This window comes from Diadema setosum, chromosome 17, assembly GCF_964275005.1.
Source record: "Diadema setosum chromosome 17, eeDiaSeto1, whole genome shotgun sequence".
Taxonomy (NCBI): Eukaryota; Metazoa; Echinodermata; class Echinoidea; order Diadematoida; family Diadematidae; genus Diadema; species Diadema setosum.
Genome location: NC_092701.1, coordinates 17,745,904 through 17,757,293, shown reverse-complemented (window position 1 = coordinate 17,757,293; position 11,390 = coordinate 17,745,904). Strand labels below are relative to the sequence as shown.

At 44.6% G+C, this 11,390-nt stretch overlaps 1 protein-coding gene across 1 annotated transcript; it reads left to right on the top strand.

Moving 5' to 3' along the window:
• Positions 1-741: 741 nt before the first annotated feature.
• On the top strand, positions 742-2,127 carry LOC140241064 (uncharacterized). Its single transcript, XM_072320833.1, has one exon. The coding sequence runs from the start codon at positions 742-744 to the stop codon at positions 2,125-2,127; it is 1,386 nt and encodes a 461-aa protein (XP_072176934.1).
• Positions 2,128-11,390: the final 9,263 nt, after the last annotated feature.

The window sequence follows — 11,390 nt, the reverse complement described above, 5'->3', positions numbered from 1 at the left end:
TTAGTGGCATTTTAGCGGCGATTTATCTGTGTTGTATTGAGCATTAGCGAAGGCTTTCCACCCCCAGAACAGCGCGCATAAATGCCGACAAGCGTGAAGAAATTCCTGGCGAGAACCCTGGTAACCCCGTCCCCCTTATAAGTAACCCCCGGGGCACCCCTTATAAGGAGTCCCCACGCTTTTTTGCAATGCAACGCGAAAATGAAAGGACTGCGGCAATTCGCTTGATTATGTCCATAAAGCTTCACAAGTTTCCTAGTTACTCACGAAATTTGAGCAAAATCGGTTTGAGGCATCATATCTAAAATCATGGATTTAAATGCGATGTCAAACGACCCATGCGAATGCTGAAATGCGAGCGATTACTGGCGTGACTGTCGCCAGGCGCGGCGGCTCGGCAATGCTTCAGTGCAGACGTGGCGACTCAGTACATGTACTCAGTCGCCACGTCTGCACTCAAGCATTGCCGCGCCGACGCACCTGGCGACTCTCACGCCAGTAATCGCTCGCATTTTAGCATTCGCATGGGTCGTTTGACATTGCCTTTAAATCTATGATTTTATTACGTAAGTCTCCGATCGAGACTAGGCCCTACATGTCTCATCGGGTGTAATATGAGATCCCGCTGGTCACGTGTGTGGCAATTCGTTGGCGCGTTTTGTGTGTGTGAAAAGGATTTTTCACAACCCTCGAATATTCAAGAATTTCGCGGAAATTCTTCCTTTCGGACTTATCAGAATAATGAAAGAACAGAAGGATAGAAGATCCGCTGGCGTGGCCGCGGAAAAAGAAAACAAAGAGAAGAAAACTGACCGCGCAGCGGCAGAATCTTCGGGCGAACACAGAGCAGCAATGGAGTCACAACAGGCGGTGAGTGCTAGCCAAGCTGACCGCGCAGCGGCAGCGAAAGGTACGGCTGCCAACACGGGCCGTGGACAGGGAGTATCGGCGGTGATGGAGGCTGGCGACCGCGCGGCGGTAGCGGCGACTCGGCCTCGGATTGCTACGAAATCCAACTCGTCAAAGTTGACAAATGATAACTTTGGGACCGTAAGCAGTCGTCTTGATAGACTCGAAGGCTTGCTCTGTCAGTTCATGGAGGCTCTTCCCAGTAAAAGGGAAGGGGTGGCAGGCATGGGACATGCACAGCCAGACCGACATCTTGATCGCGGTGTCAGTGGAAGTGATTCAGCCTCTGCTTCAACTTCTAGCGTTAGTGCAGATTATGACTTGGCACATACAGAAGAAATGGATATTGAGGATGATGACATGGTGCATGCCTTGAGTGCAGGGCATAGCTCAGAGCTGGAGTCGTGCGTGGATAGGGCAGAAGCACAGACAGTACCAGCTTTTGCTGCTAAATTTGCGGTGGCATCAGATATTGGACAGCCTCTTGATGAGGAGCTAGCAAGCTCTGTCAACTACTTGATGAGCCATCATCTGGAAGAGACAGTGCTCGATGAGACAAGTAGCAAATACCCAGTGCCGTCGAACTGTCGAGGGATCGACACCCCGAAAGTGAATCAGACGATCTGGGACAACCTCTCTGCCCCTGTTCGTACGAAGGATGTGAAACTTCAGAGGGTCCAAAAATCCCTAACAAGAGGTATCTCGGCTTATGTCAGCCTGCTCGATCCAAGCAACATATCTCCCGAACAGCAAGACGTTCTAGCTTTGTTGTGCAACGCAAACTTTGAGATGAATGCTCTTCGTAAAGAATTGATCAAGCCGGATCTGAACACGAAATTTACTCATCTCTGCAAACCAACAAACCCGGTAACCAAGTATCTCTTTGGGGATGACTTGGACAAGCAAGTAAAGGACTTGCAAGACCAGCACAAAGCGGCGACCGGAGTGATGAGAGGCGGGTTTAAAAGACCCAAGCCGGCCTATCACCCCTACCCAAGCCAGGGGTCTCAACGCAGATACAAGGAAGCTGGTTGGGTGTCGCGGACATCCTACGCGGATTCGTCAGGGAGCACAGCTAGGCCTTTTTTAGGCCAACGAAACCAGTGGAGGAAGAGGACTCCACAAGCTCCCCATACGTTTACCCCGACAGCGTCTCGAGAGGGACGCCAAGCCCCACAGTACCGGAAGCTCGGCCAAGGGCAGGGCAGGATGAAATAGAGCAACTCCCAAACAGTGATGAGGTAAGGGAGACGATAACATCTAATGTCAATGATATTGCAGTCGGAGGTCGACTGAAGCTACATATGCACAACTGGGGAGAGCTTACATCTGATACATATATTTTGCAAGCTGTACAGGGCTACAAGCTTGAATTTGACCCAGCTAAATACCCCCCTTGTAGGGAAAAACCCGTTCATGAATTCAAAAGAAATTCTGAGGAAATGGCCTCGATTCAGGAAGAAATCAACAAACTGGTTGAGAAAAATGTCATAGAAGCATGTGAACATGTAGAAGGGGAATTCATATCAAATATTTTCACAAGGCCAAAGAAGAATGGCGGCCTCAGGGTCATCTTGGATTTGACAGAATTAAACAAGAGTATTTTGTATCAGCATTTTAAGATGGATAATATCAAGACAGCTCTACCTCTTATTTCTCCGGGAGATTATTTAGCTTCAGTCGATCTCCGAGACGCATACTTCACGGTTCCTATCCACCCAGATTCTCGAAAATTCCTGAGATTTACATGGCAGGGAAGGTTATGGCAATTTCAAGCACTTCCCAATGGGCTTAGTTCAGCACGAAGGCTCTTTACAAAACTGCTAAAGCCTGTTTTGGCAACGCTCAGGGAGCAGGGCCACATTGTAATTGCATATCTAGATGATACACTTATCATTGCAAAAACTGCCGAGGAAATGCAGGCAGCAGTGAGCGCAACTACTAAGTTGCTATCAAATTTGGGGTTTATTGTTCACCCTGAAAAATCAGTTTTAGAGCCTACTCATGAGATTACCTTTCTGGGTTTCAATCTGAACACTCTGAATATGAGTGTTAGGCTTCCAAAAGAAAAACAGGAGAACATAAAGCAGTCTTGTAAAGAACTGTTGGCTACTGAGAAGCCTGTTATCAGAACAGTTGCGAAGGTTATTGGACAACTAGTGGCATCATTCCCAGCAGTACAATATGGCCCTCTCTATTATAGAGCCTTAGAGAAAGACAAGATTCTTGCCCTTGCAAGGAACAAGGGACATTTCGATAGGCATATGACCTTGTCAAGAGAAAGCATCCATGAAATTCAGTGGTGGATATGGAACCTTGAGTCACAGTTTAGCCCAATGCAGAGGGCAAAACCAGATGTGGAAATCCACACAGATGCCAGTGGTAAAGGCTGGGGGGCAACAAATCTGTGCACTTCAACAGGTGGCAGATGGAATAGTGATGAGTTGAAAGAGGCAAATCAGAATAAAATTAACCTGCTAGAAATGGTAGCAGTTAGTCATGGGCTAAAAGCCTTTTGCTCAGAGAAAAGGAGCAATCCTGTACTTGTTAGAGCAGATAACATAACGGCTGTCGCATATCTGAACAATATGGGTGGCACAAAATCTCCTGAATGTAATCAAATGGCCATTGATATTTGGGAATGGTGTATTAGTAAGGACATCTGGCTTACAGCTGCTCACCTACCTGGGCGATTGAATACTGAAGCAGATCGCATGTCTCGAAAATTCTCGGACAGCACAGAATGGATGTTGAATAAGAGCATATTTCAACGAATAATCAGGAGATTTGGTGTGCCTGAAATTGACATGTTTGCCTCCCGCCTGAATAAACAGGTAGACCGATATATTTCTTGGAGGCCTGAACCAGAGGCCTGGGCAGTAGATGCCTTCACAGTTGATTGGAGTCAGTGGGACTTTTATGCCTTTCCCCCATTCAATCTAGTGCCAATGTGCTTGCAGAAAATTCAGAAGGATAAGGCATGTGGGATTTTAGTGGTGCCCAATTGGCCAACACAGGTTTGGTACCCTATCCTTACGAGTATGCTGGTTGAGGAACCCATGTTAATTCGAAAGAGTAAGACATTATTATGTCAACCAGTTTCAGGCACCCCACATCCTTTGAATAATCACTTGTCTCTATTATGTTGCAGGCTTGGAAGGGACTTTACGCAGAGCAAGGCCTCGCACAACGGACAATAGACATCATAGCTGCGTCGTGGAAAGGATCCACTAAAGCACAGTACCAGGTGTACATCAGAAAATGGAAAAGATTTTGTGCAGAGAGACGCATTAATTATTTGAATGCCCAAGTTTGTGATGTCCTTGCATTTCTTACAAATATGTTAGACAAAGAAAAAGTTGGATACAGTAGCCTGAATACAGCCAGGAGTGCCCTTTCCACGTTTCTCATAGTTGATGGTGGACGACAGCCTCTTGGGTCGCACCCACTTGTAAATAGGTTTATGAAAGGAGTTTTTCATATAAAGCCGCCTGCTCCTCGCTACTCTTCTATCTGGGATGTTAAAGTCGTCTTGGACTACCTCAGAAAGCTGTCTCCATCCAAGGCACTTAATCTGAAGCAACTTACTCAGAAATTGACTATGCTGATAGCACTTGTTTCTGCACAAAGGGTGCAGTCTCTTCATGTTATCCACCTGGACAGGATGAGGTGGAAAAAATCATCTGTTGAGATTTCTTTTGAGAACACACTGAAACAAAACAAGCCTGGAAATACGGGATTCAGTGTCACACTAAATGCGTACCCTCCAGATAGGAGATTGTGCATAGTGAATTATATGAAAGAGTATGTGCAGCGGACACAGAATCTACGAGGGATGGAGAGACATTTGTTAGTAGCTTACAAGAAGCCTCACCGTCGTGCATCAAAGCAAACAATTGCACGTTGGATTAAGACTGTCCTACATGACGCTGGTGTCGATACACAGATCTTCAGTGCTCACTCCACAAGGGCGGCCTCTACGTCAGCAGCACAAAGGAGTGAGGTGCCTTTGTCAGAAATCCTCTCAAGGGCTGGATGGGTGGCTGAGAAGACATTCCGAAAGTTTTATTGCAAGCCCTTACAAGATACTAACCAATTTGCCCAGGCTTTACTGAAAATGTGACTTGGCAACTTCAGTCTGCATATGGAATGGCAGTCTGCACAGAGTGCACAGGTATGTCTGTCTGTAGTGATGCCGTTGATGGCTTACAGATGTATTGTTCTGTACGTGACTACAGGGCTTTGAAATCTCATATTACACCCGATGAGACATGTAGTCTCGATCGGAGACTTACGTAATAAAATAGGAAGATTAAATGAGAACTTACCTGTTTGAAATTTAATCTTGATTTTATAAGTAAGTCGTAGAGAAGAGACTACATCCCTCCTCTTCCCACCCTGCGACTTCCGTAGCCTTATGCAGGTAAAGTTCTCAACATCTTCATCTTCCTATCAATATATCCTGTAGTCTCGTACAGCTTTAAAAAATTGCCACACACGTGACCAGCGGGATCTCATATTACACCCGATGAGACATGTAATCTCTTCTCTACGACTTACTTGTAAAATCAAGATTAAATTTCAAACAGGTAAGTTCTCATTTAATCTTCCTATTTTAGATATGATGCCTCAAACCGATTTTGCTCAAATTTCGTGAGTAACTAGGAAACTTGTGAAGCTTTATGGACATAATCAAGCGAATTGCCGCAGTCCTTTCATTTTCGCGTTGCATTGCAAAAAAGCGTGGAGACTCCTTATAAGGGGTGCCCCGGGGGTTACTTATAAGGGGGACGGGGTTACTTATAAGGGGGACGGGTTACTTATAGACCGTGGGCCCAGAAGATTTATTCAGCTGAAAAGGGTCACACTTTTTAATGGTCTCATCATATAAGGATGTGTCCAAGGGTCAATAAAATGAATTGCTGGCAAGTCACATCCTGTACCGTAAGCCTAGGGACCACAAAAAGGGACCCCGAAAAATGGATTTAGTCAGCCGAAGGGGGTCACGGACAAAAGTTGGTGGATATTGTTCCTTTGGGTGTACTTATCATGAAAACAGCAATGCCAGCTATTTTATCCTGTACGGGGCCCCAGACAGTAGCCCCAAAGGGCCCCACAAATATGGTATTATTCAGCTGAAAAGGGTCACGGCTAATTTCTTTTGCAATGGAAGTAGTTCCCATCAGAGATATCCAAAACACCAATGCCAGCTATTTTATCCTGTACGGGGCCCCAGACAGTAGCCCCAAAGGGCCCCACCCCCCATAGGCCTACGTACAAACACACACAAACATTGATTTTATTCAGTTGAAAAGAGTCACGGCTAATTTCTTTTGCAATTGAAGTAGTTCCCATCAGAGATATCCAAAACACCAATACCAGCTACTTTATTCTGTACGGGGCCCCAGACAGTAGCCCCAAAGTGCCCCACCCCCATGGGCCATACGTACACACACACACACAAACATTGATTTCATTCGTGCAGCTGAGAAGAGTCACAGCTAAATTCATTTGCAATGGAAGGAGTACCCATCAGAGATATCAAACACCAAAGTCAACTATGTTATCCAGTATGGGGCCCCGGACAGTAGCCCCAAAGGAGCTCCCCCCCCCCCCCCAACACACACACACACATTAGTTTCATTCAGCTGAAAAGAGTCACGGCTAATTTTCTTTTGCAATGGAAGTAGTACCCATCAGAGATATCCAAAATACCAAAGCCAGCTATTTTATCCTGCACGGGGCCCCAGTCAGTAGCCCCAAATTGCTCCCTCCTCCCCCCCCCCCCACACACATTGATTTTATTCAGCTGAAAAGGGTCATGGCTACTTTCTTTTGCAATTGGAAGTAGTAGGCATACTCATCAGAGATATCCAAAACACTATTTGTAAAGCCAGTTATTTTATCCTGTACGGGGTCCCAGACAGTAGCCCCGAAGTGCACCCCCCCCCCAACACACACACACACACACACACACACACATTAGTTTCATTCAGCCAAAATGGGTCACGGCTAATTTCTTTTGCAATGGAAGTATACCCATCAGAGATATCCAAAGCACCAAAGCCAGTTATTTTATCCTGTACGGGGCCCCAGACAGTAGCCCCAAAGTGCCCCCCCCCCTCTCCACATACACACACACACACACACACACACACACATTAGTTTCATTCAGCTGAAAAGGGTCACGGCTAATTTCTTTTGCAATGGAAGTAGTACCCATCAGAGATATCCAAAATACCAAAGCCAGTTATTTTATCCTGTACTGGGCCCCGCACAGTATAGCCCCAAACACGGGTAATTTCTTTTGCACTGGAAAAAGTACCTATCAGAGATATTCAACACACCAAGGCTAGTTATTTTATCCTTCACAGAGCCCCAGACAGTAGCTCCACAGTGTCCCATCCATTATACATGTACTGTGAATCAGCTGAAAATGGTCTTACAAATTCTTTTGTAACGTTAATATCAGGGCCTACTGAACAGAGATATCACAAACACTAAAGCAAGTCATCTTATCCTGTATACGGGGTCCCATAGGTTACAGTAGCAAAACTCTCAAGAAATTTGCAAAGGAAGCATACTTCTGTATAGTGCACAACCAAGATGACCATATTACGAAAACCAGTCATTTCATCATCTTGTACTGGGCCCAGGTTACAGTAGCCACAAAGTGCCCCTCCCCCACATAATTATTATGACATCATTTTAACTGAAAAGAGTCATAGTTGTTTTTCTTTTATAATCGAAGTAGGCCTTAGTTTACATCATAGATATCCAAAAACATCAAAGCCAGTTAGGTTTCCCCAGCCAATTTCGCACTTTTGTTGGTTAATTTGATAGAAGATTCGAATTCGTAAAATGGGTATTCAAATTGGCTGGTATACGTTCATTCAAATTCGCCTTGACTTGCCGAAAAAGGTATTTCAGTCATTAAATTTCGCGAAAGACAGTCGAATTCCAAACGTGTTCATTCAAATTCAAATCATGCTATTTCTTTGTTTCAGATCATTTTAACATGTCTTTCTATGTGTGTTTTCGTTTCATCTATAAATTACTGTTATAAAGCAGTAAAAGTATCATATTTCGTATCTAGTATAACTGGATTTGGTTGTTCTGAAACCAGACTGGTAACACTCCTTCTCTTTTATGTACATGTCATTATAGGCCTATACGTGTACCAGTAATGCAGATTAACTTCATTTTTTATAGTCATGATAGCACAATAGATACAGACGTGTATCTCTAGAAGACATAGAAAGAATTATAAAAAAAAACATTTGAGGATTATAATCTTGATTTCTTGGAACTGGCCGACCGCTCGTAATAAAGCGCTCGTAACGGCCAGATAATTTGTGGCTTCTTACTTCTTTGGATTCAAAAAGCACGTTAAAAAAATGGTGTCAAAGTCTCTTCAACGAATACGAAAACATGAAATGCTATGATGCTTACAAAACAATAACTACGATGAAAGAAAATAAGGAAAGAGGCCAAGCATGAACATATCTGTTTAATTGACTGCAGAACATGTTAAATTAGATGGCCAGAAATAAATTTGAATGAACGAGCGCAGCATGTAATCACGTGACTATATCATTATGAATTTATGAATGAACGGATAGTGGAATGGTACTTGTCTTATGGATTTCAGTTGAAAAAGTGTTATTTAGAATAAGGTAAGAGGTAATGTGAATGCTTCAAAATAAATTTGAATGAAGAGATTAATATGACATTGAACTACCATGTCATCTAGGCGAAATTTTTGCTAAATTTAATTCAACATTAAAGAACTCGATTAAAAGAGGTGCGATATTGGCCCGGATGCTGGGCCCTTGACAGGTATAGCCCCAAGGTATTCCCACCCCATATGAATTAAGTGTTTTTAGGTGAAAAGAGTCATGTATGCCTATTTCTTGGCAGTGGAATTAACAGCTGAGATCCGTAAAACACAAACCCATCCAGTTAAGGGGCCCCCAGCCAGTAGCTGGAAAGTGCTCCCGTATTATTTCATTCTAAGTGAAAAGAATCACTGCTATAATTTCTTTTGCAATGGAAGTAGTACTCAACGATGTATCAAAAACACCGAAACCACTTATATAGCTGTACGGGGCCCCACGGAGTGTTCCTAAAGTGTCCCCACATGTAATTCCACTATCAAGATCTGCATCCCGATCTATTCAATCTGTCAGATCGGGAGAGAGCGGCAAAAGTGTACGGGGACCGGGAGCATCGTAGTAGCAGCGTCTGGGTGATGGGGTTGGATCTGGCAATTTTACAGATCGGGAAGAAATTTTGAACTGGTTCAAAATTTCTTCCTCATCTCCCCATCAAGATTGACCTATTTTGAATCGTAGCTCAAACGGGGAGAGAGCAGTGACAGTGTAAATACCGCGGGATGAGCGTAAAAATTCCAGGTTTTTCTGACCGTAGTAACAGCGGCACAAGAACGGGAAATATAGACTAAACTAGACACCGACGACATGGTCCCGCTGTTGCGCCGCTTTCTTGATCAAAGCACGACCTTCCCGCTTTAACGACGCTCTCACTAAGTTCTCTACTCTCGTATAAAATCAAGGTCTGTTCCTACGACGCTTCATTCCTGCTTAGATAACGCTGTTGGCCGCTTTAGCTACGCTGTTCCTACGCTTTTCCAGACTCAATTATGCATGTCTTCCGCTCTCGCCGCTCTAAAATCGAACGTAGCCGATACGCTGAAAAATGTTTGCCAGAACAGCAAAACTGATGATGATGAGGAGGACGCGTTGTCGTTGTCGCGAAAATGAAGACGAAGGAGCGCATATTTAAGAAGAAGAAGAGATGCAAACAATAAAGAGAATAAAGCAAAACACTTTGGAGGCCGTGGAGCTACTGTACGGGGCCCCGTGCAGGATAAAATATCTGACTTTGGTATTTTGATATCCGATGGATACTACTTCCGTTGCAAAAGAAATTAGCCGTGACCCTTTTCGGCTGAATGAAACGAATATATGAGTGTGTGTGTGTGTGTGTGTATGTGTGTGTGTGTGTGTGTTTGTGTGTGTGTGTGTGTGTGTGTGTGTAGGGGGCACTTTGGGGCTACTGTCTGGGGCCCCGTACAGGATAAAATAACTGGCTTTAGTGCTTTGGATATCTCTGATGAGTACTACTTCCGATTGCAAAAGAAAGTAGCCGTGACCCTTTTCAGCTGAATAAAATCAATGTGTGTGTGTGTGTGTGGGGGGGGGGGGGGTAAGGGGGCAATTTGGGGCTACTGTCTTGGGCCCCATGCAGGATAAAATAACTGGCTTTGGTATTTTGGATTTCTCTGATGGGTACTAATTCCTTTGCAAAAGAAATTAGCCGTGACCCTTTTCAGCTGAATGAAACTATTGTGTGAGTATGTGTGTTGGGGGGGGGGGGCACTTTGGAGCTACTGTCTGGGGCCCCGTACAGGACAAAATAACTGGCTTTGGTGTTTTGTATGTCTCTGATGGGTACTACTTCCATTGCAAATGAAATTAGTCGTTACTCTTATCAGCTGAATAAAGTCAATGTGTGTGTGTGTGTGTGTTTGTATGTAGGGCTTATAGGGGGTGGGGCACTTTGGGGCTACGGTCTGGGGCCCCGTGCAGGATAAAATAGCTGGCTTTGGTGTTTTGGATATCTCTGATTGGTACTCCTTCCATTGCAAAAGAAATTAGCCGTGACTCTTTTCAACTAATATAAAATCAATGTTTGTGTGTGTTTGTACGTAGGCCTATGGGGGGTGGGGCCCTTTGGGGCTACTGTCTGGGGCCCCGTACAGGATAAAATAGCTGGCTTTGGTGTTTTGGATATCTCTGATGGGAACTACTTCCATTGCAAAAGAAATTAGCCGTGACCCTTTTCAGCTGAATAAAATCAATGTGTGTGTGTGTGTGGGGGGGGGGGGGGTAAGGGGGCAATTTGGGGCTACTGTCTTGGGCCCCATGCAGGATAAAATAACTGGCTTTGGTATTTTGGATTTCTCTGATGGGTACTAATTCCTTTGCAAAAGAAATTAGCCGTGACCCTTTTCAGCTGAATGAAACTATTGTGTGAGTATGTGTGTTGGGGGGGGGGGCACTTTGGAGCTACTGTCTGGGGCCCCGTACAGGACAAAATAACTGGCTTTGGTGTTTTGTATGTCTCTGATGGGTACTACTTCCATTGCAAATGAAATTAGTCGTTACTCTTATCAGCTGAATAAAGTCAATGTGTGTGTGTGTGTGTGTTTGTATGTAGGGCTTATAGGGGGTGGGGCACTTTGGGGCTACGGTCTGGGGCCCCGTGCAGGATAAAATAGCTGGCTTTGGTGTTTTGGATATCTCTGATGGGAACTACTTCCATTGCAAAAGAAATTAGCCGTGACTCTTTTCAACTAATATAAAATCAATGTTTGTGTGTGTTTGTACGTAGGCCTATGGGGGGTGGGGCCCTTTGGGGCTACTGTCTGGGGCCCCGTACAGGATAAAATAGCTGGC